The 24,237-nt window shown below is 37.8% G+C and overlaps 4 protein-coding genes across 7 annotated transcripts; all 4 read right to left on the reverse strand.

Moving 5' to 3' along the window:
* Positions 1-514: 514 nt before the first annotated feature.
* Positions 515-8,450, reverse strand: LOC144026337 (uncharacterized). 3 transcript variants are annotated; one of them, XM_077532952.1, is made up of 10 exons: positions 8,361-8,450; positions 7,678-7,989; positions 7,136-7,315; positions 6,861-6,962; positions 6,241-6,342; positions 4,320-5,795; positions 3,625-3,936; positions 2,027-2,281; positions 1,723-1,938; positions 515-1,644 (listed from the first exon to the last, which is right to left on the reverse strand). In XM_077532952.1, the coding sequence occupies exons 6-10, from the start codon at positions 4,366-4,368 to the stop codon at positions 1,463-1,465; spliced, it is 1,014 nt and encodes a 337-aa protein (XP_077389078.1). In that variant the 5' UTR covers positions 4,369-5,795; positions 6,241-6,342; positions 6,861-6,962; positions 7,136-7,315; positions 7,678-7,989; positions 8,361-8,450; the 3' UTR covers positions 515-1,462. The 3 variants fall into 3 exon arrangements, with proteins under 3 accessions (XP_077389078.1, XP_077389076.1, XP_077389077.1); XM_077532950.1 differs by having other exon boundaries at positions 7,061-7,315; XM_077532951.1 differs by having other exon boundaries at positions 6,861-7,315.
* A 2,861-nt stretch (positions 8,451-11,311) lies between these two features.
* On the reverse strand, positions 11,312-14,380 carry LOC144025967 (uncharacterized). The gene is made up of 6 exons (XM_077532382.1): positions 14,287-14,380; positions 13,459-13,773; positions 12,990-13,244; positions 12,780-12,890; positions 12,052-12,159; positions 11,312-11,584 (listed from the first exon to the last, which is right to left on the reverse strand). Exons 1-6 carry the CDS (start codon positions 14,333-14,335, stop codon positions 11,526-11,528), a joined length of 897 nt encoding a protein of 298 aa, XP_077388508.1. The 5' UTR covers positions 14,336-14,380; the 3' UTR covers positions 11,312-11,525.
* A 2,046-nt stretch (positions 14,381-16,426) lies between these two features.
* LOC144026007 (uncharacterized) lies at positions 16,427-18,359 on the reverse strand. Of its 2 annotated transcripts, none has more exons than XM_077532467.1 (4): positions 18,219-18,359; positions 17,805-18,149; positions 17,003-17,113; positions 16,427-16,920 (listed from the first exon to the last, which is right to left on the reverse strand). In XM_077532467.1, exons 1-4 carry the CDS (start codon positions 18,265-18,267, stop codon positions 16,790-16,792), a joined length of 636 nt encoding a protein of 211 aa, XP_077388593.1. In that variant the 5' UTR covers positions 18,268-18,359; the 3' UTR covers positions 16,427-16,789. The 2 variants fall into 2 exon arrangements, with proteins under 2 accessions (XP_077388593.1, XP_077388594.1); XM_077532468.1 differs by having other exon boundaries at positions 16,810-16,920; positions 17,008-17,113.
* Positions 18,360-19,643: 1,284 nt separating this feature from the next.
* On the reverse strand, positions 19,644-22,284 carry LOC144025888 (arylsulfatase I-like). Its single transcript, XM_077532278.1, has 2 exons — positions 21,971-22,284; positions 19,644-21,042 (listed from the first exon to the last, which is right to left on the reverse strand). Exons 1-2 carry the CDS (start codon positions 22,282-22,284, stop codon positions 19,644-19,646), a joined length of 1,713 nt encoding a protein of 570 aa, XP_077388404.1.
* Positions 22,285-24,237: the final 1,953 nt, after the last annotated feature.

Raw genomic sequence — 24,237 nt, forward strand, 5'->3', positions numbered from 1 at the left:
CAATATTTATTTATTTATTTATTTTTTTAAATATGATTTGCTACGATTGGTTGGCAACCAGTCCAGGGTGTCCCCCGCCTACTGCCCAGAGCCAGCTGAGATAGGCGCCAGCAGCCCCCGCGACCCTTGTGAGGAATAAGCGGTCAAGAAAATGGATGGATGGATGGATGGATAATATGATTTGAAGCATGAGTAATGCCCCACACTAGCAAAAGCAAAAACATGCATGGACACAGGAAGGTCAGAGCCAGGATTCAAACTGCAAACCTCAGAATTGTGAAGCAGAAGTTCTAACCACCAATGCCATATCACCTCAAGTAACGATAAAACTAAATGACAGATTATGTGAAAAAGAGAAGAAAAGCGAGAAGAAAAGCAGAAGTACGTGCGTCATGGAAACAACATTCCTGCTGACTGGGACTTTTCGAACACCCAAGCTATTTTGTTATCTTGTCAAGAGGTGAACGACTGTCGGTTGACCAAAATCGAGATAAATATCAACGCGAGCACATGCTAGGGCATTTTTGTCTTTGGTTTATTGCGGTCCCCAGCCAACTTACACATATCCATTTCATAAATACATCCAATATTAAACACATCTCATTAAATGAGAAAACAATTAAACATTCACAAGCACAAGCCTTGGAAAGCGTGACAAACCTATTGGCCGATTTCCTGTTTGAAATGAATAGAAATGCGCTGAATATGTTCTAGTGTGCGGTTGAAAATAAGTTCAAGTGAAAATGAAAACAGTATTATTTACAAGGAAATGTCACAATACATGGCAGCTTCTTTTCTAATTCATTGGTTGATTTTGGAACAAAAAACAATACAGGGAAATATTTCCTTTTCTGTACATTAAAAAAAAATCATTCTGAAAGTAGGTCATCACATTGTAATTTAAAAGATTAATTGCCTAGTTGAGCTTTTTATGCACTTTTTTTGTGCTCATTTTCATCATTTTTTGATTGCCTCACTCACACTATCAGCAGCAAGCACTTTGGCATTTCAGAACAGCTCATATCTTACTGCTCATCTATGACAAGTGCTTCCTATCTTAACACTTTAGCAGTTTCCGTTTTCTTACGAGCCATTCTGACCATTTAGACCTTGTTAATTAAAACTTTTACACACCATCATCTTACCTATGTCCGTGTTCATTCCTAAACAGTTTGGTTGTTGCTGTAATTTGGTGAATAGGCAAAACTACCACCGAGCGACATTTTGTCATGATTACGGTCTGAACCACGGAAAACAATATTTACAGGAAACATCTTGAAGTCTTTGACACATTCTTAAGTCATTTCCAGCAAAAAGATAACCATTCTAGAAATGAATATTATATTATCTTACAATCCATGTTGTAAACTTTATTAAGTCATTATAGTCGTTATCAGGTGCTTTTTAATATTTTAATGGCTTTTTTCTTCAGCTTTTGTAAACCAGCAAAAAAAAAAAAAAATCACCTGCCTCTGTAGACTTGTGCATAAACGCATGCATCGTCTTTTGCAGTTTTAACAGTTCGACGAGGTCGCTCTGAAAACTTCACTTGGCCATATTCCACCTCCACTTCTTCTCTCACTTTTATTGACCTCGTCGACTGATTAACGATCCTGACGTCGGCGTACGTCAATTCCTCTTGATCTTTGATCAAAGACAAAAAAATGGAGAATAAATTAAAACAATTTGCGTTAAAACCACAAATTGCAAAAATCTCTATACCTTCGATACCGCTTTTCTTTTTCTTCTGCCTGCAGACAACCGCCAGTCCGATCAGTAAGAGGATGAGCAGTGCTGAAAGAATGCCCCCCATTATAGGCAAATAATTCTGACTTGGATGGCTCTGGTTTCCAAAGGTGGGTTTGTCGCACATGATTTTCGCAAATTCAGGCAACCACTTTGATATGAGAGTCCCATTTGAGGTGCAGTTAATGAACACTACAAACAAACAAACAAACAAAAATCAACAACTAACAAACCGTGCTTAGCATAATCAAAGTTCTTCGATGAAAGTGTTCTTTCTTACCACAAGATAATTGAACTTCTTTTTGGATTTGACTGACGTTGTTCCGAACAGAGCAGACTAGCTGTCCTGAGACGCCTGTTTTGAGGGTGATGCTGTTTGCTTGAACACTTCCTGAAAGGAGATCAGAGTCTTGCAGCGGTTTTTGGTTCAGGCTCCACTTGTATTGAGGACTGTCCCCATCATTGGCGGAACAAGATATCAGCTGCTCTCCTATGGACTTACAGTCCGAGGTGAGATGGACGGAGTTGACAGGAGCTGAAAGAAACATGCGGCATGTTAATGTCCACAGGAGAAATATGATTTATTTATTTAGCTATTTGTCCTTGTTATCAGTTAGAGGGAAAAAAAATCCTCGTAGACTTTAAATGCCTATTGAAAAAAGGCACAGGTTGATCGTCAATAAAGTGTCTTGTATTTTTGCACAGAATTTGGCAATTATTTGGTAAAAGTCCACTAAGCCTTAATGAGGTTTTAGAAATATCTTGCGAGAAATCCATGTTGTGCTAAATTTATGAAAACAACCAAAAAATTGTCAATTTCCACCAAGCAGTACAGCTTTCAGTACGATACGTATTTGTTAGTGTTTTGTTTGGAGTCAGCCAGCCTTCTGTCAAACATCTTCAACTGGTTCAAAATGCTGCTGTTGGTCTCTTAACTGGAACATGTAAGAGAAGCACATAACTGCTTTTCTGGCTGTGAACGTTAGTTTTCTTTTCTTGGTTTCGCCCCTCCTTAATTTGCCCAGCTGCTTCCATTTCTACTCTCTCTGCCTCAGATCAGCTGACGAGCTGCTCTTGGAAGAACCAACGTTTAAGCGGAAGCAGTGAGTGGATACTTTTTCGACTACTGGTCCACTCCTGCACTATGGAATAACCTCCCAGTGGACATCAGACAAGTGACATTTTTATTCCTTGACTTTTAACACTAATTGAAGCTCTGTCCCCGTTTTAGTCATATTTTTATTGTTTTAATCTTTCTTATTGTTTTGTTGTTTCTAAGTTTTAAATGTTGAATTGTTTTATGTCTAATTTGATTAATGGACACTACTTAATTACTGTTTTAGATGCGGTTGTTCTTCAAGTGCTCTGTAAAAAAAATAATAATAATAAAAATAAAAAAATAAAAAAAAATTGAGTGTTTCTAACTCTCCCAAAATGTCAGGTCCATATATCCATGTAACTTACAAACAATGGAATGGGATGGGGGGGAAAAATTTGGTGGCTGTTGTCTCGTTTGTCATTAGTTTATATCATGGTGAATCGAAACTAACTGTACTTTAGTGAAAACATGGTCAAAGTTATTTATCTACTTATTTACTTTTCAATTGTGGCAAGGGGCATGAAGTCATCTTCAAGAGAATTATGTGGAGGCCAAACAAAAGAAAAAAAAAAATTTCCAGAAAGGTTTCAGCAAACATTCTCATCAACAAAACAAAGTTTAGGAAGGATGCAGGCAAAATCCAGACAAACAAACATTTGTGAGATGACACATTTGGAGCATTTTTGCAATGGAAAATGAGTCAATCATTGCCAAATCAATATGTGTTATAGGACACAAATTAAATTAAAACATTTTTAAAAATTGTGCCAGATACTCACCTTCAATGAACAGCTGCAGTGTCCGATTCTCAATTTGAGTTCCATTATTGCGAAAGATTATAAGAGTATAGTTGCCACTATCATTTCTCATCAGGTTTTCGATCTTCAGCATTCCATTGCTTGGGGTGAAGCTAAATCTTTTGGGTATTTTAGATGGACTTTTGCCATTTCTTGCTCTAACTAAAATGGTTTGTTCTTTCTCCCAGTTAAATCCAAATGGGATTTTGTCCATCAAACGGATGACTATTTCTCCAGCCAGTGGTCCGTAACACTGAGCATCTTTACGTCTGCCATCACAGGACGTTTCCATACCTAGAAAAGAATAATTGAACAATTCATGAACAGCTCTTTTGCAAACAGCCAATTTTAAAATGATCGATAATTCATGGTACTCTATTAATGTTTTTTGAAAGAGTTGTTGAATAAAATGTTTTAAAATGATTACACTGATATTATGGACATATTTTATTTTATTATGGTCAAAATAATGTTAATGTGTGAGTGAAAAGAGATCTTACAATCATACCAACCAGAACAAAATGTTAAGCAACTGTCATCCACCACTTTTCGCATTAATTGCTATATTTGGGAACATATGAATAATTTAATTGATTAATTTTCACTGTTCCAAAAATATTTTTAATTTTAGAAAAAAAGTAAATGGAGAAAACATTCTTAAGAGTGAAATGTCTGACCTTGAGAAACTGTGAAGAGCCATAACACGAGTCCAGCTGTTGCTCTCATATCTTTGACGACCCGCTCAGCTGCCTCAAAAGGGATGTGCGAAAAACTGTTGAGCAGTTTTTGTATTTGTTCTTTTTATACTGATTGCAGAGAGGAAAGGGAAGTTGTACTTCTTGTTTTATCAACCTTATGACTGAAGGCCTTAAAGACCGGTATCCCTCCAGCTCAAAAGGAGAAAAGGATGTCGAGTAACCTCGAAAGAGCTCCTTTATACAGACGCGAGTTAGTTGCCATATACAACCTTGTTATATTCCTTTATTTTCTGCCTCTATTTGTGATTTGTTCCTTTTTTAAATGTTGGTTTATATCTTTTGAATCTTTGTACATCATTTCTTCCACTTTGTTGACATTCATTGCACCTTGCAAGTGTTCACCCCTTGTCTATTTTTTTGTTACAATATCAAAATCTGAACTTTAGTTTATTTAAGTTTTTAAATGAAAAGCATATTAACCCTCAAAAGTCCAATAATTAGTTAAATAAAGTCAACCAAAGTGCAATCTAAGTATTACATGATCTTTCAGTTTATACACCATTTCTGAAGAGACAGAAACTAGTTCGAGGCAAAGTTGTTAGGAACTAAAAGTCAGGCTTGGGTTTAAAAAAAAAAAAAAAAAATCTAAATCTTTGAAAATCTCCAGGAGCACCATCAAACCCATCATAATCAAATGGAAATATGTCACCAACAACAAAGCTGTAAGGGGGTGAGTACTTTTGCAAGGCATTGTACTGTATAGCTCTACCCGGGCATTCAGTCATCAAGTGTATAGTTCAGCAAATCCAAAGGGCTGGCGCTCTGAGTGACTTCTTAAATTCCATCTCAAAACATCGACAAAAAATAGTCCATGAGATTAAAAAAAAAACGTTTACTTGAAGAACATGCTTACATAAATATTTGTCGCAAGGACACGATTTTGATAGTGCTGCTGGAAATACACGTTCCCTCGCACGTTCACTATTGTACTTTGTCTCTCTACTCTGGTAAAAGTGTGCGAACAAATACAGCTCTGTAAATAAATACATAGAGTAACTGTGTTTTTATTTATACAGTATATTTTGGTATACAGATTACAGTACATGAGACAAAATTCACTATTTATTACATATACGCACATGCAGTGAAAGCAACTTTGAACCCAAGAGAGCAAGTGCAAAAAAGATTTATTCATGCACATTTGTTTTTGTTTGTTAAAAAAAAAAAAAAAAAAAAAAAAAAAAAAACACTACGCATGATGGATTTTTTTTTTTTTCTTCCAAGGACAGACAGATATGTGTTTGCATGGCTCGATTTGTCAAAAAATATGTTTTTGTTTTTCATCTTCTGGGCTCTGAAAAGTAAACTTGGCAAGTGGCCACGGTCTTTCTCACCTCTCTCTCGCATCACCTCCTCTTGGTGCATTAATATATGTTAATTCCTGGTCTTCCTCAACTGTGAAGACGGTGACACACAAATATGTTAATACTACACACATACACAGAAACAGTTACAGTAAACTTCACAGTTTACCGCATATGAACATATTCCGTAACAAAAAGTGTGCTGCTGCACACTGCCATTCCTTGAGAGATCGTGAAGTGTGCTGTGCAAAATTGTTTAAAGTAATACATCTTTTAAACTCTTGTTAGCACCACGGTCGTTAGCTTAGCACATCTGCCTCACAGTCAAGAGGTTCGAGATAGAAATCTTAGGTTTATTGACGACTCTTAATTGTACGTAGGTGTCAATCTGAGTGGCTGGCAACTATTAGTGTGGAACACCTCTCATCCAAAATTAGCGGGGCACCAAAGACGACAAGGGCTAAAGAAAATTATGGATGGTGGTCATTAATCCCCCCAAAACAAACCAGGCGATTTAATCTATCGCAACATTTTACCTTCACGTGTCTTGTTCTTCTTTTTCCTCAGGGTGTAGAACATCACCACCGTCATCATTAAGAGAATGATCACTGGCAAAAAGCTGTTACGGATTATCAGCACTGAACCAAAGACAAACATTTTGATGGTTAAGTGTTACAGAGAAGACATAGAGTGAAATAAATTCACATTATACCAACCATAATTGTTAAAACTGTGGTAAAATTATAGCATATGATGGGCCAGCAATATAAAGAAACGCCTAGCGAATGCCTCGTCCTGCTGCACATTAGCATTAGCATGCCGTAAAAGTTTTATTAGTATTACAAATATATATTTGCGCATCTATCTGCTTGTTGCCGTACAACACAATAATAATTCATGGCTTCCTGTAGATATGTCAGCTTTGTGTTCAATTAAACGGCATCCATGTTTGGTAAGTGATCGTTCCTTCTTGTGCAAGCTAGTTTGTTGCTTGCCATTTGTAACCTTGCATGTGGAGACCACTGTGATATATGAATCCAATTTGAACTGCAGTTCAGGATTTTAAGAAGCAGCTGCATAGTCATGACCAGTTTAACATGGTAGAACCTCTTGTTGAACACAAATCCATTCTTATTGACTTCAATTTAATTCTTACTTTTGAGGGTCTTGGTGGTGGGAACGTCACACGTTTTTTTTTGGGCAATTTCAGGCAACCACAGTGATTTGAGAGTCCAGTTTGAGATGTAGCTAATGAGCACTGCAAACAAACACACGATCAAAGACATCAACAACCAGTAAATTTTATATAGCATCACATAATTCCCTGATGAATGTGTTTTGGGGTTTTTTTCTCACCACAAGATACACAAACTTGTTTTTGGATTTGACTGACGTTGTTCCTAACAGAGCAGACTAGCTGTCCTGAGACACCTGGTTTGAGAGTGATGATGTTCGCTTGAACATTCCCTGAAAGGAGATCAGAGTCCTGCAGCGGTTTTTGGTTCCGGCTCCACCTGCACTGAAGACTGTCCCCATCCTCGGAATAGCAAGATATCAGCTGCTCTCCTTGAGACAGACACTCCAAAGCGAGATGGACGGAAGTGACAGGAGCTGAAAGAAACATGCAAACACAAATGTTAATGTTGGCATAAGGCGGTGAATATGCTCAGTTTTTTTTCCATTCTCTAATGGGCATTAAATTGATCACAAAACCCCCTTATTAATATTCCATTCTGTTGTTAAAAAAAGAAAAAGGCCGTAGAACGTGCTGTGCTACGTCGCCTTGCACACAGGAGAGCCTTAGCAGATTTCAAAGCAAGACTTTGTGATTGTGAGGCAGATGTGCTACTGCAACTTTTTTTTCTTTTTTGTAAATCATTCACCTTAAATGTTTCATCTGGTTTGTTTTTTCATTCACTATACCTGTGTTTATGATACAAATTAAAAACTAATAAAATGTGTGAGATACACACCTTCAATGAACAACTGCAGTGTCCGATTCTCAATTAGAGATCCACGGTTGTTAAAGATTATAAGAGTATAGTTGCCACTATCATTTCTCGTCAGGTTTTCGATCTTCAGCATTCCATTGCTTGGGGTGAAGCTAAATCTTTTGGGTATTATAGATGGACTTTTGCCGTTTCTTGCTCTCACTAAAATGTTTTGTTCTTTCCTCCAGTTAAATGCAAATGGGATTTTGTCCATCAAATGGATGACTATTTCTCCAGCCAGTGGTCCGTAACACTGAGCATCTTTACGTCTGCCATCACAGGACGTTTCCATACCTAGAAAAGAATAATTGAACAATTAATAAACAGCTCTTTTGCAAACAGTCAAATAAAATACATATAAATAATTGTGTAGACTCTTAGCGTTGTTTGAATGAGTTGTTGAATTAAATTGTTTAAAGGGGTAACATTAATGTTATGGAGATTTTTTTTTTTATTATTGTGGTCAAAATAATGTAAATTTGCTTATAGTGTTTTAGAAAAGAAATATAGAATATTTCGTAAGATATTTGATGTTCAGTTAAAACAAATTGTTGAGTTATTCTTCTTTGCTTACACAATTTTTTTTAACTTAATTGCCACTATTCCAAAAATATTTGCGATTTTAGAAGGGAAAAGGAGAAAACAAGCTTAAGAAAATGCCTGACCTTGAGAAACTGTGAAGAGCCATATCACAAGTCCAGCTGTAGCTCTCATGTCTTTGACGACCCACTCGTCTGTCTAAAAAAGTGATGTGCGGAAAACTGTTGGGCAGTTTTTGTATTTGTTCTTTTTATACTGATTGCAAAGAGGAAAGGGAAGTTAAAGTCTTGTGTTATGTCAGCCTTACGAATGCCTTGCCACTTAAGGCCCACATTTTTTATGCTGGGCAAAAGGTATTCATTTTTGCTGATTTTGACTCTTTTCCCACAAAAGAACAACATTGAAATATTTTTTGGGGGGGTTATCTTATGCTTATAGTTGCTATGGCGGATGTCAGGATAATATGGCTGTAATGTGTTGTAAACTTGTAAGCTTATAAGCAACATTTTTAACATGAACAGCATGCAAATCAATTTGCGATTGCGATTGGTTAGTTTAGACCCAATCAGGAACCAGAAGTGTTGACATCACTCAAATTATGCATTTTATTGGTTGAGACACACAAACATGTCATGTCCACTGTAACCATCTATAGGTCTGAAGGGGTTAAGATCAGAATCCACCCAGCTCAGTTGGAGAAACTGATCCGAGTTCGTTGCCACATACAACCCTGCTAACATTCCTTTATTTTCTGCCTCTATTTGTGTTGTCTTGTTGCTTTTTTATTATTGTTTTATAACTGTTAATCTTTGTTCATCATTTCTTCCGTTTTGTTGATGTTCATTGCACGACACCGAAAATACAGAACCTTGCAAAAGTGTTCAACCATTGTCTATTTTTTAACCAGTTTTGTTCTTACCTCAAACTCAAATAATTTTTACACTGAACTTTATTTGATCGATCTGAACAAACTAGCCTATACATGAAATGAGAAATACATACTGTATATTTAGAAATATAAATTGAAAATTTATTAAGCCCGAAAAAGCTCTGATAGAACCAATAACCTTCAAAAGTCAAATAATTGCCAGTAGTGCCCACTCTTGTGCAATCTTCTCTAAGTGTTAAATTATCTTTCAGTATCTTCACACCGATGACTTGACTTTTCTGAAAGGCTTGTGTTTGCAACATAGCAAAACACACCGTTAGCTGAACACAACCAAGGTTCAGTAAATCCAAAGTTCTGGTCGCTTGTCTGACTTCTTAAGTTCCACTTCAAACAGTTCCACAAAATAATACTCCATTAAGGTTTTTAAAAAAATAATAATTGAATGCTAACATGAAGATTTGTAAAGATCTTGATCACGCTCACTCAAATGTGATGTACAATGACGCTCAGGCAACATATGAAGAGATGAAACATGATGGCCAGTTGCATACAGATTCGATACGTACAGTATAGGGATTCAAGAACACGGTAGTAAATGTCAAAGAATTGTTTGCTTCTGCTTGAAAATGAACAGTTAAAGTTAACTGAACTTCAAAAGGCTTAATCAACAAAACTGATTTTAGGCTTTCATAGTTTCAAAGTTGATCTTTAAATACCTGCACCAGTTAAAATGGTTACAAGTTACAGACTTTATGAATTATTACTTGTTCAGACACTGAATTGGTTGAAAATCAATAGAGCATAACAGTCTATTGGTCAATTGCAATACATATTTGTCAATTTTATGTTCCTTTTTTGAATTACTTCATACACAAAAATGAATAGTGACTATGCCACTGTGCTGCTGGAAAAGTACTTTCCTCACATAGTCACTATTATACTTTGGCTCCCTCCTCTGGTAAAAACAGTGTACAAGCAAATATAGTAATGTAAATAAATACATTCAGTAATTGTGTTCTTTTTATGTACAGTATATTTTGCATAGTATCCCCAGTTTAATGTTCAAGATCATTAAACAAACGTTAAGATCAGACAACAACATAAGTAAACATAAAATGTAGTTTTTGTGATTTGTGATTTGAACTATTAAAAGCAATCTGACTCTATGTTGGAAGAGGACTTGACCCCCTTTTTAAATAATTAATTTACTGTGATAAATCACATTTTTCAGCTCATTTTCACTGACCGCTCCCAGGCAGATTTCTTCCAGACCTGTTCAATGACGACATCACATAAATAAAACCTGTCTGACATAATTAAGTCAGCCCAAAGATCTTAAAAAGCTCCAACAGAATTCAAACAAATGGAAAAACGTGAAAAATAAAGTAAGTGACATTTATGAGTCTGGAAAGGGTTACAAAGTAATTTCTAAAGATTTCAGACAGCATGGACAGTGGTGAGCATTCCCCTGCAGAATTAGCCCAAGAGCACAGCAACGACTCATCCAAAAAGAACTGCTGGCCTCCCTCGCTTCAGTTCAGGTCAGTCAGTGTTCATGACTTAACAAGTGAGGAAGAGACTGGGCAAAAATGACATCCAGGGCACAGTTCCAATGTGAAATCTACTGTTCAAAAGCATAAAGGCTTGTTTTACATATAAAAACACATCTGAATGACAAAATGAAGGTTTTGGAGTGGCCTAGTCGAAGTCTCGACTTCAATCAGAATGAAATGCTGTGACATAATCTTTAAAAGGATGCTCATGCTTGAAAACACTCCAGTGTTGCTGAATTCAAGCAATTCTGAAAAGAAGAGTGTGCCAAAATATCTCCACAGAGATGTAAAAGACTCATTACTGACTTTTATTTAAAAGAAAAAAAAATGCTTGGTTTCGGTTGCTGCTGCCAGGGTTGCCCAACCAGGTATTAAGTTTAGGGGGAAATCACATTTTCACACAAGGCTATGTACAGTATATTTGTTTTTTATTATTATTGTTATATATTTTTTTGGTCCCTTCATAGTGAAAATGTTTATTTAAAAACTGTACAGTACGTTTTCATACATATACATACATACACACACACACACATATATATATATATATATATATATATATATATATATATATATATATATATATATATATATATATATATATATATATATATATATATATATATATCTCGCGTCTGGCACAATGGGTCAAGCACGACTTATCTTTCACAGGTGGGGCCTCCTGGCACAAAATCTTACGCAACATCCCTTCAAGTATGACAAACATGCGACAAAAAAAAAAAAAAAAAAATCAGGAAGTGGTCAAACAGTTTCACATGTTCATAAAACATGTTCTTCATCTTCAAGGGTCTGAAAACGGAACTTGGTTGTTTTCTCTTCTCTCGTGTTCATCTCAGTACTTCCCTTGGTGCATTAATATACATTAATTCGTGGTAATCTTCCTCAACTGCGAAGACAGTTGCACACAAATATGTTAATATGCATACACAAAACCAGTCACAACTCCATAATTTGTGTATCGGTATGTGTTTTGGGATTTTTTTTTTATCCTACAAATTTCAAAATCTTCTCATTTTATGTTTTTTTTTAATGATGTTGATCCAGTTAATCCAGGATGGTAAGCATGTGATGATCACATTGTGATCACAATGTACATCTTTTGATCCACATCTGTCTCACAATCGAAAGGTTCTTGATATTAATCTTAAATTCATTGATAACTCTTAATTGACTGTAGGTGTGAATATGAGTGTCAATTGTTGTTTATCATGTGTGCCCACTAAGTGGCTGGCGACCATTCCAGCGTGTAGAACACGCAAAAAGTCACCTGAGCACAAGCGAAAATGGATGTAACGACGGGTTGCCATTCATCCCCCAAAAACAAACCAGCATGGTTAATCTATAACATTTTACCTTCATGTGTTTTATTCCTTTTTGCCTGCAGAGTGTAGAAGATCACCACTGCGATCATTATGAGAATGATCACTGTCAAAAAGATGCTACGGATTAGCAGCACTAGACCTGTTTTGGTTAAACACAAACATTTTGAAGGTTATCTGTCCTGTGTACAAGTGTTACGGAGAAGACATACAATAACGTAAGTTAACATAACCTAAAACGGATTCAAGCTCATAATCGTTAAAACTGTTGTACTATTATATGCCATTCAATGTCAATATTGCTTTGTAAAGCAAGCTAGCGAATGCATCTTCCTGCTGCAGTGATCTTTGTACATTTATCTATGCCATCAATGTAGGCCTACAGTGTTAGGCAGACAAGTCATTTTCTTCCATTAGCTACGCTTGTTGTCGTACAACAAAATAAAACATGGCTTGCTGCGGATATGTCAGCTTTGTGTTAAAAAAAAAAAAAAAAAAAAGTAATCCACTGTAGTCCATCAATTGTCATGATTACGTTAAATGTGTATGAAAAACAGCATCCATCACGGTAAGTGAACATTCCTTCCTGCACAAACTAGCTAATTGCGCACCATTCTGTCTGTCTGTCTGTCATCCTGTCTGAGAACAGAGTCATTTCACTGTTATAAATGAATCACATTTAAACTGCACTTCACAGTTCTAATTTCAAAAACAAATTCTGAGGATGGGTGGATGCCACCATTATAGGCAAATTATTCTTACTTTGACGGCGATGGTTCGAAAGTTCTGAGGGGAGATCGTCACAAATGGTTTTACTGATTTCAGGCAACCACTGTGATATGAGAGTTCCTTTTGAGGTGCAGTTAATGAACACTACAAACAAACAAACAAACAAACAAATATTGTACATCAACAACCAGCAAACTGTATTTAGCATCACCAAAGTTCTCGGATGAAAGTGTTGTTTCTTACCACAAGATACGTAAACTTCGGTCATGATTTCATTGATGTTGTTCCGAATAGAGCAGACTAGCTGTCCTGAGACGCCTGGTTTGAGAGTGATGTTGTTTGCTTGAACATTTCCTGAAAGGAGATCTGAGTCCTGCAGTGGATTTTGGTTCAAGCTCCACCTGTATTGAAGACTGTCCCCATCCTCGGAAGAGCAAGATATCGGCTGCTCTCCTTGGGACAGACACTCCGAAGTGAGATGGATGGAAGTGACAGGAGCTGATAGAAACAACAAAAATTGCGAATGTCACATGACCAAACTCATAACATTCTATGTACTGCTTTCATTTAATATAAATTAAAAGATCTAAATTTTGTAGCACCATTTTTGTTTAATTTTCATCCTTTTTTTTTATTCACTGCGCCAGAGTTGGTATATATGACACAAATAAGGTTATTAAAAATAAAAAATAAAAAATTGTTGGACATTCACCTTCAATGAACAGCTGTAGTGTCCGAGATGTATATCCCGTTTCTTTTACATTATGGATTAGAAGAGTATAGTTGCCACTATCAGCCTTTGTCAGATTTTGTATCGTCATCATCCCATTCTTCAGGTTAAAGCTAAATCTTTCGGGTGGTTCAGTCTCAATATTGTTCTCGCTCCCTTTAAGTAACAGTTTTCGTTCTTTCCCCCAGACATATGTAAATTGGGCTGCTCTGTCCATCAAATGCAGGACTACTTTTCCAGCCAGTGATCCGTAACACTGAGCTCCTTCTTTTCTGCCATCACAGGACTGGCCCATACCTAGAAAAGAATCATTGAGCAATTAATGGAGAGCCCTTTTCCAAAAAGGCTCATTTTAAAAATGATTGATAGTTCATTGTGTAGATTCTATTAATGTTTTAACAGGATAATTCATGTTTGTAGAATTTGCAGGTCTGGTAAAATACATGTTTGTTTGTTTTTACTCTAGTCAAAACAATGTAAATTGGTTTATAGTGTTTGGAAAACATCTTACAGGTGATCATACCAAACGTAACAGTTTTTGGTTGGTCGCAACCGTCGTACACTGCATTTCACATAGATCTGTTCAGCTGAGCATTAAATAAATATTACATAACATATGAGTCACTTCAGTGCCATATATATTTTACATTTAGCTAAAATGACGCTACGCTTTAAGACATTTTCTTCGACTTAACTGCCTCTGTCTGCTCCAAAAAGATTGCCGATTTTAGAAGCATTTGACAAGCATAAAGGTGAAAACATGAATTCATAATTTCTGCGTGTATTTCCTGTAAGAGGGAAATGTCTGACCTTGAGAAACTGTGAAGAGCCACACCGCGAGTCCAGCTGTAGACCTCATATCGTTATCTGCTGCCTCAAAAGGGAGAAGATGTTGAGCACTTTTTGTATGCTCTTCTTATACATGACTGCAGAGAGGAAAGGGAAGTTGTACTTCTTGTTTTATCAACCTTACGACTCAAGGCCTTAAGATCGGAATCCCTTTTTATTTTTTTTTATTAATAATTATATATATATATATATATATATATATATATATATATATATATATATATATATATATATATATATATATATATATATATATATACAACCAATAACCTTTATGAAAGATAATTAAAAAGTTCACCAATGTGCACTCTGTTAAATTATCTTTCAGTATCTTTGCACCTTTTCTCAAAGGCCTGAGTTTGCAACATAGCAATACACCAATAACTGAACACAGACAAGAAACCCGTCAAGCAAAGTTGTTGGGAAGTAAAAATCGGGTTTGGGTTTTAAACAAATAATCAAAATCTTTGATTGGTTTGACCATGTTTGACAATAATCAAATGGAAACATGCTAGCACAACAAAACTACCAGGGCGGGTGAATACCTTTGCAAGGCACTATTTTGACCTACCTGTGCAGTCATCAAGTGGTCGTAGGTTCAATAAATTAAATGGTCTGATGATTTTAATAGCTTCTTCAGATACATCTCAAAATTTCTACAAAAAAATATTTCCTTGAGATTTTAAAAATAGTACTTTTACTTGAAGAACGTGCTAACATGAAGTTTTGTAACAAGGACAAGATATTGATAACGCTCACTCAATGATGACGCTCCGTCAAAGTAGACATATGCAAAGATGAAACATGTTTTGTTTTCATTAACAATATATTTTGGTAGGGCGGCACGGTAGTCGAGTGGTTAGCACGTCCGCTTCCCAGTTCTGAGGTCTCCGGTTCGAGTCCAGGCTCGGACCTTCCTGGGTGGAGTTTGCATGTTCTCCCCGTGCCCGCGTGGGTCTTCTCCGGGTACTCCGGTCTCCTCCCACATTCCAAAGACATTCATGGCAGGTTAATTGGGCGCTCCGAATTGTCCCTAGGTGTGCGTGTGAGTGTGGATGGTTGTTCGTCTCTGTGTGCCCTGCGATTGGTTGGCAACCAGTCCAGGGTGTCCCCCGCCTACTGCCCAGAGCCAGCTGGGATAGGCGCCAGCACCCCCCGCGACCCTTGTGAGGAATAAGCGGTCAAGAAAATGGATGGATGGATGGATATATTTTGGTATAGCACAGATGCCTACATGAGACAAAATTCACTATTTAGTAGTTACAACCTTTACAACATAGCGTTTATGCTAATGACATGTTGACACTAAGCACAGTACAGTGATTCAACAACAAAAGTTTTAAAAAAATACAACTCTAATATATATATATATATATATATATATATATGGATGGATGGATTGTGAGTTTGATGAATTAAGGGACAGACGGGTGGACATGATATATTTTATTAATCATACACTTCTTTTAAAATCCACCATGTTTTGTGTTTTTAATGGTGTCCATTCTTCCACTTCATACAGGATTTACTAAGCATGTGATCACAATTTACACATCTGCCTCACAGTCGAAAGACACAAATCTTGACAGGCTCTTACTTGTACAGAATGATGTTAGGTTCATCAATGATTGTCTGTAGATGTGAATGTGAGTGCCAATTGTTTTTTTGATTTTTTTTATCTATAAGTGCCCTATGATTGGCTCCCGTTCCTTGAATCCTTCTTCTCAATGGAAACTCTATAACCACAACCGGATGATGTTACGATGTAGTACATCCATCTTCCTGTTTTAAATGAGGCTATAAAGTCAACTCAAATGCCTCTACATAGTAAAATATTAAATTAATGTCTCAGCCAACCAAATGGAAAACACGTAACCTATTTATCATGTTTATCAATGTTTTTGGAAACATTTTTGAGGTTCAACTCTTTTTTTTTTTTTTTTTGCATTTCAAAGGGTGTCAATAGACATAGGATTTCGCTGTTCGCAGGACAGTCTGGTCTCTATCCCCCGCGAATAGCAGGAATCCACTGTATTTATTTAACATAACTGAAAATTTTGATATAAGCAATCAATAAAAAAAAAAAAAAAAAAAAAGAATATCCGTCACAAGTCTTATTTATTTTATTTTGACAGGATCATCAAAATTCACCAATATTCTTCATACATAAATTTCTGTACGCTACATAAATCACAACATTTTTAAACATTTTCATAATCTGTATTTTAAAAGACATCATTTAAAGCAGAATGTGTTGTACTTTTGTTTCGACGAGTTCACTGCTCTCATTTATAAAGTCGTTGAAAAGCCTTTCATCTCATGTTTCTATAAGCTCAACTACGTATTTAGCAGAACAAAAGTGATGTACACAATTTTGAATACTTACACAACCTAAAATATGTAAACAATTGCTGATATACTCTAAAATATAAACACTGTATTCAAATAAACTATATCATACAACTCATAAAACATCATTGCACTCAGAATTATATTTGTTGCTTTCATTTAGTCCGTAATAAAAATTGTCTTGCACATGGTCACTCGTATTCCAAAATTCTACTGCAATCTTTTTTTTCTTGGATTTAGCTGAACCTTGACAAAATTCAGAAAATCAAAACATTATTATTTTGTCACAATCATTAATTTATAGAACGTGTCTGCGGCCGAGTCGTACCTGACCTCCTGTTTTGCCTTGTTTTCTTGTACACGCAACAAGACAAGGCCACGATTACCAGTACAGCAGCCAGTGCGGAACAAACTGGAATCAGGATGGAAAAATGGTTTTCTGAAACGTAAAGACAACAACATGTAACTTTAAAATACACGTTCTCAAGTCATCTGATGTTCCAAATGGATAGACAATATAGTGGAACCTCCAAAATTGATGTGATGCAATATATAAATGTCATCTTACTACAGAATTGACTTGTTTTGGTTCTCATTTTGAATATCGACATAAATACAGGGGTGGATTTTTTCTCGTGGGTCCCAGGCCTGCTGACCACCCCAAAATTTGCTTATCACGGCTTGCTTATCACAGATAGCTGTGATGATGTTTTTTTTTTGTTTTTTTTTTTTTTAAATAACTACAATTTATAAACAATATGAAAGTACTCGGAAGATTGGCTATACTATTTTTTAAATAAATTAAAGGTAAAGAATTGTGAAGGGGCCCTTACATCCTTCTCATTTTTCTATGCAGCCCTCAGAGGAAAAAGTTTGGATACCCCTGACAAGGTTGTGCTACTGTATTCGATAAATAGCTTCTGCAAGGAATTAATCATATCAATAACTACTCAAAAAACAAGCTTACCATTTCCGTGTAATTTTATAGTATAGAATTTATTTTATACTGACTTAGAACACTAAATATATATTTTTGCTTTAACCTGAAACCAAAAAAAAAAAAAAAAAAAAAAGATGCAATTCACAAAAATTGAAATGTCTGCTTTCGCATTTGAGCTCTTGATACTTACTCTGAACATCCAGTTCCACCGTAATGGTTTTGACACTGCGCCCATTCAGATCAAAGACTTCCACTATGTATTGACCCGAGTCAGTCCTCTCAACGCTGGAAATTTTTAAAGTCCCGTTGTTCATGAAGAACTCTGTTCTGTTTCTGAAGGCTTCCTGAATCACCGGCTTCTCTTTTTTCATCGTAAACACAACGACGGGTCCGCTGGGAAGCACTTTCTTACATCGCAGCTGATGGCCACTCACGTCCAGCATCACCTGGATGTAGACCGATCCTCCAAGAGTGACTGAGCAGTAAGAGTTTTCCAGGGTGCCGTTACATTTAGATTCACCTGGAGGAAGGAAGGCTGCAAGGAGGAGCAAAACATTCAAATCTCAACTTCATTATTATTTGTTATTCCTGATGAAAACGTTACCATTTGCAGTTCCATCAAAGAGCAGAAGGAGAATGACAACCTGCCACATATTCCTGCCTTCTATAGTAAGATTGATGCAGAGAGAATTAACAGTAATTTCACAGGAAACTGGCAAGCCAAGAAGGAAGGAAGTTGAGTAAAGTGTATCACTTCTCCTTTGAAGGCTCTAGCTGTCTGTTGCGTGATTTGAATCAACAAGCACAGTTTCAAGGCGACTGCCTGGTACCACGTCAGAGTGAAAACAGAAGAATGCTCACCATTGGACAAAATGCTACACTGCGAAGTCTCAAAACTAAAGTCAAATACATCTGAGTATTGTAAGACAATTTAAAAAACAGAACCACTTGCCGCTCTTCATACTGTCATCAGTAGGTTAATGTGAAACTATTTGAGTACCTTGAAGCAAAAGCTTTTTACAAGCGAAGGTTAGTGCTCTTCATGTTAGCGACCAATCACGGCTCACCTGTATTGTGGGTATGGTCATTTCATTTGACGTTCACAAGTTGACCCCTTAGTCACTGTGATGTCATTTTCAATCAACAGCAAGTGACAAAATGGCCGCCCCCTGAGATGGATGAAAATTTGTGGATTTTGGTGCTTAATTCATATTCCACAAATATTAGTCTGAATACTGTGTTTAGACTGGTGGGGCCATATAAAATATATTATATAGAATTTTGTTGACTTGATTTCCCTTTTAAATAGCAACATAAAAAATCATCCAGGGACAACCAATGTTTTAACAAATCTCTCAACTCCAAATTTGAATGGTGACCTCATTACATCGTGACTAAAATGGCAAAAAATCAAGAATAAGCCAACTGTATAGAAGTTTATGTTGAGAAACAAATATGGTAAACTTTTTTTGGCAAAAAGAATATGAACGTTTGTGTGTAATTAGCTTAATGTTTATTTTACCTGAAAGGACAACACCATTGCTGAGGTAGCAGAGTCTTCCCATACAGTGAAAGAGCTGCAGCACATAACAGAGTCTGCAGCTAAAATACACATAACACTTTAAATAAAATCTATAACATTAACATTAAATATATTAGAATTGATTGAATGCCATCATCCCAATAAGAATGGGCCTGGCTCTGGCCAATAGGAGAATCTGTGACATACACAGAAGTGGGCGTGTCAATGAATTTTAAGTGTACGTCAATCGTCAACAGTCAGACAATCCTAGCATCATCATCAATCTGTCAATATTCCGTCATGTGACATTCCTCAGCAAAGTGGGCATCCGTCAGTGTTTCCGTCATTTGTTGGCAAAATGATCCGTGAGTAATGACACGGTTTTTGATGTTTCCTGTCAATTGTTAATCGTCAACAAAATGGGCGCCTATCACTGACAGATTGACCGTCCGTCAATATTGACCGAATGCCCACCTCTGGATATTTATGTATCTTGATTTCATGTATTCATATCCTGTTCGACATGATCCTAGTGTTGAGTCTCCTGAAAAATGATCTGCCATGAGACATCTTAAGTTTCTTCTTCCAGTCCATATTCTTCTTCAGATAAAAAGTGTCCCAGCTGTCCTCTTCCTCGTCTCCCACCCAGGGAACCCAGGCACCACCATTCAGGCTTGGGTCTGCCCGCAGGTCCTCTGATGGGTACCGTACTGGGACCGCCGTACGGTTATAGTACACTAGTCTCGCCATCAATTCTTTGACAACATCTGGTCTCTGCTCGGAGAGGTCAAAACGTTCATAGGGGTCTCCGGAGATGTTGAAAAGCCACACGGATTTCTTGGGTTCAGTGTGCCTCTCAAGGTTCCACCAGCTGCCAGGGAAGCTTGGAAACACCTGTAGTGGAGTCCAGTCTCCATAACCAGGATCTCCAGTTAGCAATTTCCAGTCTCCAGCTCGGATTGAGGCCTGCACGGCTGTATTCCAGATACCGTAACCCTTCTGTAGGGAGCCACTTCGAGCACGGTTATAGAGAGGGTCAATGTTATGAAGGATCTCTAATCTAGGAGACTCCTTCCCCTCACTGATGGCTTCCCAAACGTCATATCCATCCACGCCTTGAGTGAGGGACTCATTCCCACCTGCCAGGTGTACTAGTGTGGGGTACCAGTCAGTGATGTGCACTAGGGCTTTACTCACCCTCCTTCTCCTTCTCAAGAGAGGACTGTGGACAAATCCCAATCCTCGGACTCCGCCTTCCCAGTAGGTGCCTTTACGCCCCCGAAGTGGCCAATTGTTGCCGCCAGACAATGGTTGTCCGCCGTTGTCCGTAGAAAATATAATGACGCTGTTTTGATAGTAGCCATACTTTCGGAGGGCATATGTTATGTTGCGAACCGCCTCATCCACTACAGACACCATGGCAGCGTACTTCCTGCGGGCCACATTGCCCAGCCCTCGATACGGGTAGATGTACTCCCGCGGGGACTGCAACGGCGTGTGAACGGCTTGAAAGGAAAGGTAGATGAAGAGTGGCTGAGTGTGGGGATCATGTCTTGCCAGGATTTTGCGGACCCTCTGGGTGTACAAATGGGTGGAGTATTTCCCCCTCTCACCCCAGGCTACCGTCTCGCCATCGTGGAGGTCATAACCACAAAGGCCCGGACCGTCGCAGGAGTTGTAGGTGTAGTAGTTGACACTACCGGTTAGGGAGCCAAAATAGGTGTCAAACCCACGTCGGGTTGGCAGGCACTCCTTCTTGTAGAAGCCCAAGTGCCACTTGCCCACCATATGGGTGGAGTACCCGAGCTCCTGCAGCCTCTGGGGAAGGGTGACATGGTGGAAGGGTAGACAGTTGGGCTGGCGTGGGCGGATGATGGAGTGCTGGAGGCCTGTGTGAATCTGGTACCTGCAGAACAATCACGGAACAGTGTCAGGCAGATGAATGTGTACTAATATTAATTTGACCAAACCAAAACATAAAAAATCTCTACTGTAATATCTGTGCAGACCTCAAACATCAGTCAAAACTCAGGACTCAAAGCTGTCGAAACTTATGGGACACTCGTCCTGGCTAAGTTAATTCATTTGCTGTTATAGTTCAGCAAGTATGATTCTTACAGGGTCCATACTCATTTTCCTGCAATTTTACAGTTCAAAGTGGGATGTTCTCCACTTTAACGCAGTTCCAGTCAGACGTTGGTGCCAAACTGCTGATTGTAAAGAAATAAAACTATTTATTTACTGGTTATTTAAAGACTTAAAAAAAATCTGTCTCTTAGGTCAATTGTATTTAAATGAAAAATCAACCCAAATACTTACATTATATTCATGCAGTCTAAACACGGTACTCTGATTAATAATGTGTTTGTGGTATATGAATTAAGCAGCAAAATCCACCAATTTTTAATCCAACTTAGTGGGCGGCCATTTTGCCACTTGCTGTTGACTGAAAATTATATCACAGTTGTTCAGGGCTCAGGTAACAACCAATCAAAGTTCACCTGTGAGTTTGGTCATGCGATATAACAAGCTGAGCCGTGATTGGTCATTCCCTGAGCTGAGTAATTGTGAGGTCCTTTTAAGTCGACAGTAAGTGGCAAAATGGCTGCCACCTGAGATGGATACAATCAAGTGGATTTTGCTGCTTAATTCAGATTCCACAAACGCAATATTAATCAGAATTCTATGTTTATACCGGTGTGGACACATACAGTACAACATGTTATTGTAAAGGGAAAAAAAAGTATTTCCAATATATTTTTTTTTGTGTACAGAACAGATTGCTCAAAATGTCAAAGAGTTGTGGGGACTGGACTTTGATAGAGCTACTGTACCTCCCAGTGATGAGTTGGCTTCGGGATGGAGTGCAGATGGGCTGGATGTAATAATTCTCCAGCTTCACCCCATCAGCAGCCAGCTTATCCAGCACCGGCGTCTTTATATCCGAGCTGTGATAACCAATATCGTTGAATCCCTGATCATCTGTCATGATGAAGATAATGTGAGGAGGCTTTGGACCAAGAGACCCCCCATCAAATGTCTGCCCTGGCTCTTTTTCCACCTGATTTGGACCATTCAGATCCCAGGTCAGGTATCCGAGGCTGAGAAGACTCATCATGGAGAAACCGGTCAGGGCTGTTGTAGCCATTGTTATTAGTCTAAAGGCCAAACAATCCGGTCATCAAACCATCTTGGAGTCGCTAAAAAATCTGTCTTGCGTTTTCGTGTCTGAAATTTGTAAGTTTGATTACAAAGTTTGTGAGCCTCAGCCACACTTCCATCCGAGTTCATCGCCGCTCCAAAAATCTTTAAATGCTCCTTGGAAAACATTTTCCTTCCCTTAGTGGCCCAGTTAACCCCGCCCATTTACCTTGCGGCTTGGCTGAAAAAACATCAGCTTCCTACCACCTTTAAACACACACAGACTAATGTTTCTACTAAAGCCAAGCGGCACTCATGAACGTAGATCACATTCCATCTCTGACAGTTCAACATTCTTGTAAACAGGTCGGAGGTGGTTGAATTTATGTAGAAGTTCACGTTGAAGTATTTGGGGCCACAGCTCTTTATAAATAAGTTACTGAATCATGACCATGTACAACTTGGTCCTTTCAATTATATCAGAGCTGTTAAGGGATGACCCTTCTCTGTTCGTGAGTTTGGTGAGGAATGACAAAGAGCTCCCACAAATATCTTATCAGAAGCTTGCACCATAATTCCGTTGTACCATTTACAGTAATATGAAAGCATATACTGTAGAATAAAAAAATAAAAAATACACTCTCCACATTTCATGGCATCAAACATTATTTCAATGGCCCACATTTCCATCTTAACACATAACTCGAAAGCAAAGAAAAACACTACTAGGGACTTGGGATCTTAGACAGACAGAACCTCAGTCAGAAAACCTAGTGTGCGAGGGAGACTTGAGTGGCTGCAGAGTTGGACAGACACAATCGTAGACCCTGTTCCACACTCAGAAGCTTTCACAGACCCAGGCTCAGATAACATGTCTCAAACCAAAATCACGTTAGGCTACACCAAATGCCTCACCACTTTAGCGAGTCTAAAATCTAGTCCACTTTTTGAAACAGGGCCTGCTCACTATCTAATCGCACTAAGGTCTTGAGCCGTGTAACGTAAACGCGAACGCTGAGGAGCCTTGTGATTCTGAGGTTTGCAGATTAAATAAAGATCCGCAATAGTCTGTGCAAAAGAAAAAAAAAATCTGGTCGCAACACATCTTGCCTTGCTAATGTTGATGTTGGCAGCAGGAAGACTTGTGGGAATGAAGGCCGCTGGGCAGCTAATGAGCCTCCCGTAAAGGGCACCATGTTTGCTAAGCAGTGGAGGCATCCCTGAAACAGGCACAGTGCCAGCGAAAGTGGCTGAGTTTAAAGCAGGCCAAAGTGAGAAAGGGGCGCACCTGAAGTTTGAACTCACTTGTGTAAGTTTGGATGTCTCAGAAGAAGAAGCTTGGACAGACAAAAAAAATTACTGTACTGGCCTTAAAGATACAAAATGTCATATTTGGCATATATCAACTAACAACCAGATTCACACTTATAGATTTTGTGAGTATAATTCTGCATTAAGATGAGGACTGCTGACATTATTTTTGGTGTGATTTCATTCAGTAGCAGTTCATTATATTAAACGTAAAACTGGGTGTAACTCCCCCTCAAGCACGACAGTTTTTTTTGACCGGCTTTAATAAAGGCCATCGATTTTCGATTGCACTATGAAAACTGTACAAAAATAATAATATAATTCACAGGAATAACTAAGTATGAAGAACAAAAACTATGGTTATATGATTAGCAAAAACACTACACAGTGAAAATAAAACTATATCTTTTAGCCTTTTTGTGTCCTTAATAAAATAACATAAATTCCGTGAAATGACCGTGAGGTCCAACGAGCTGCATCGTTCGTTGACGTCTTGACTTACCCGAAAGTAAAACCCAGAAATGAAAGTGCGCGCTCAAAATAACGCAAGACCGTGTACGCAAGAATAAAAGGAAAAATTACATCTTAAGTTATTGATGTTAAAATTTGAAATTTACGGTCCCAGCAAAAACCAAGGAACTTCAATTTA

The sequence above is a fragment of the Festucalex cinctus genome, chromosome 9 (genome assembly GCF_051991245.1).
Source record: "Festucalex cinctus isolate MCC-2025b chromosome 9, RoL_Fcin_1.0, whole genome shotgun sequence".
Classification (NCBI taxonomy): Eukaryota; Metazoa; Chordata; class Actinopteri; order Syngnathiformes; family Syngnathidae; genus Festucalex; species Festucalex cinctus.

What these genes read in the sequence shown, in the direction of transcription:
- LOC144026337 (XM_077532952.1), bottom strand. Translation starts at nt 4,368, where the DNA reads ATGAGAGCAACAGCTGGACTCGTGTTATGGCTCTTCACAGTTTCTCAA. An exon ending in ACTGCAGCTGTTCATTGAAG is followed by an intron (nt 2,282 to 3,624) that starts GTGAGTATCTGG and finishes TGTTTCTTTCAG; the next exon opens with CTCCTGTCAACTCCGTCCAT. An exon ending in AAAGAAAAGCGGTATCGAAG is followed by an intron (nt 1,645 to 1,722) that starts GTATAGAGATTT and finishes CTTTGATCAAAG; the next exon opens with ATCAAGAGGAATTGACGTAC.
- LOC144025967 (XM_077532382.1), bottom strand. Translation starts at nt 14,335, where the DNA reads ATGAGGTCTACAGCTGGACTCGCGGTGTGGCTCTTCACAGTTTCTCAA. An exon ending in TTCGAACCATCGCCGTCAAA is followed by an intron (nt 12,160 to 12,779) that starts GTAAGAATAATT and finishes TAACCAAAACAG; the next exon opens with GTCTAGTGCTGCTAATCCGT. An exon ending in AAGGAATAAAACACATGAAG is followed by an intron (nt 11,585 to 12,051) that starts GTAAAATGTTAT and finishes CTGTCTTCGCAG; the next exon opens with TTGAGGAAGATTACCACGAA.
- LOC144026007 (XM_077532467.1), bottom strand. Translation starts at nt 18,267, where the DNA reads ATGTGGCAGGTTGTCATTCTCCTTCTGCTCTTTGATGGAACTGCAAAT. An exon ending in GGTGGAACTGGATGTTCAGA is followed by an intron (nt 17,114 to 17,804) that starts GTAAGTATCAAG and finishes TTTACGTTTCAG; the next exon opens with AAAACCATTTTTCCATCCTG. An exon ending in AAGGCAAAACAGGAGGTCAG is followed by an intron (nt 16,921 to 17,002) that starts GTACGACTCGGC and finishes AATTTTGTCAAG; the next exon opens with GTTCAGCTAAATCCAAGAAA.
- LOC144025888 (XM_077532278.1), bottom strand. Translation starts at nt 22,284, where the DNA reads ATGGCTACAACAGCCCTGACCGGTTTCTCCATGATGAGTCTTCTCAGC. An exon ending in AGCCAACTCATCACTGGGAG is followed by an intron (nt 21,043 to 21,970) that starts GTACAGTAGCTC and finishes ATTGTTCTGCAG; the next exon opens with GTACCAGATTCACACAGGCC.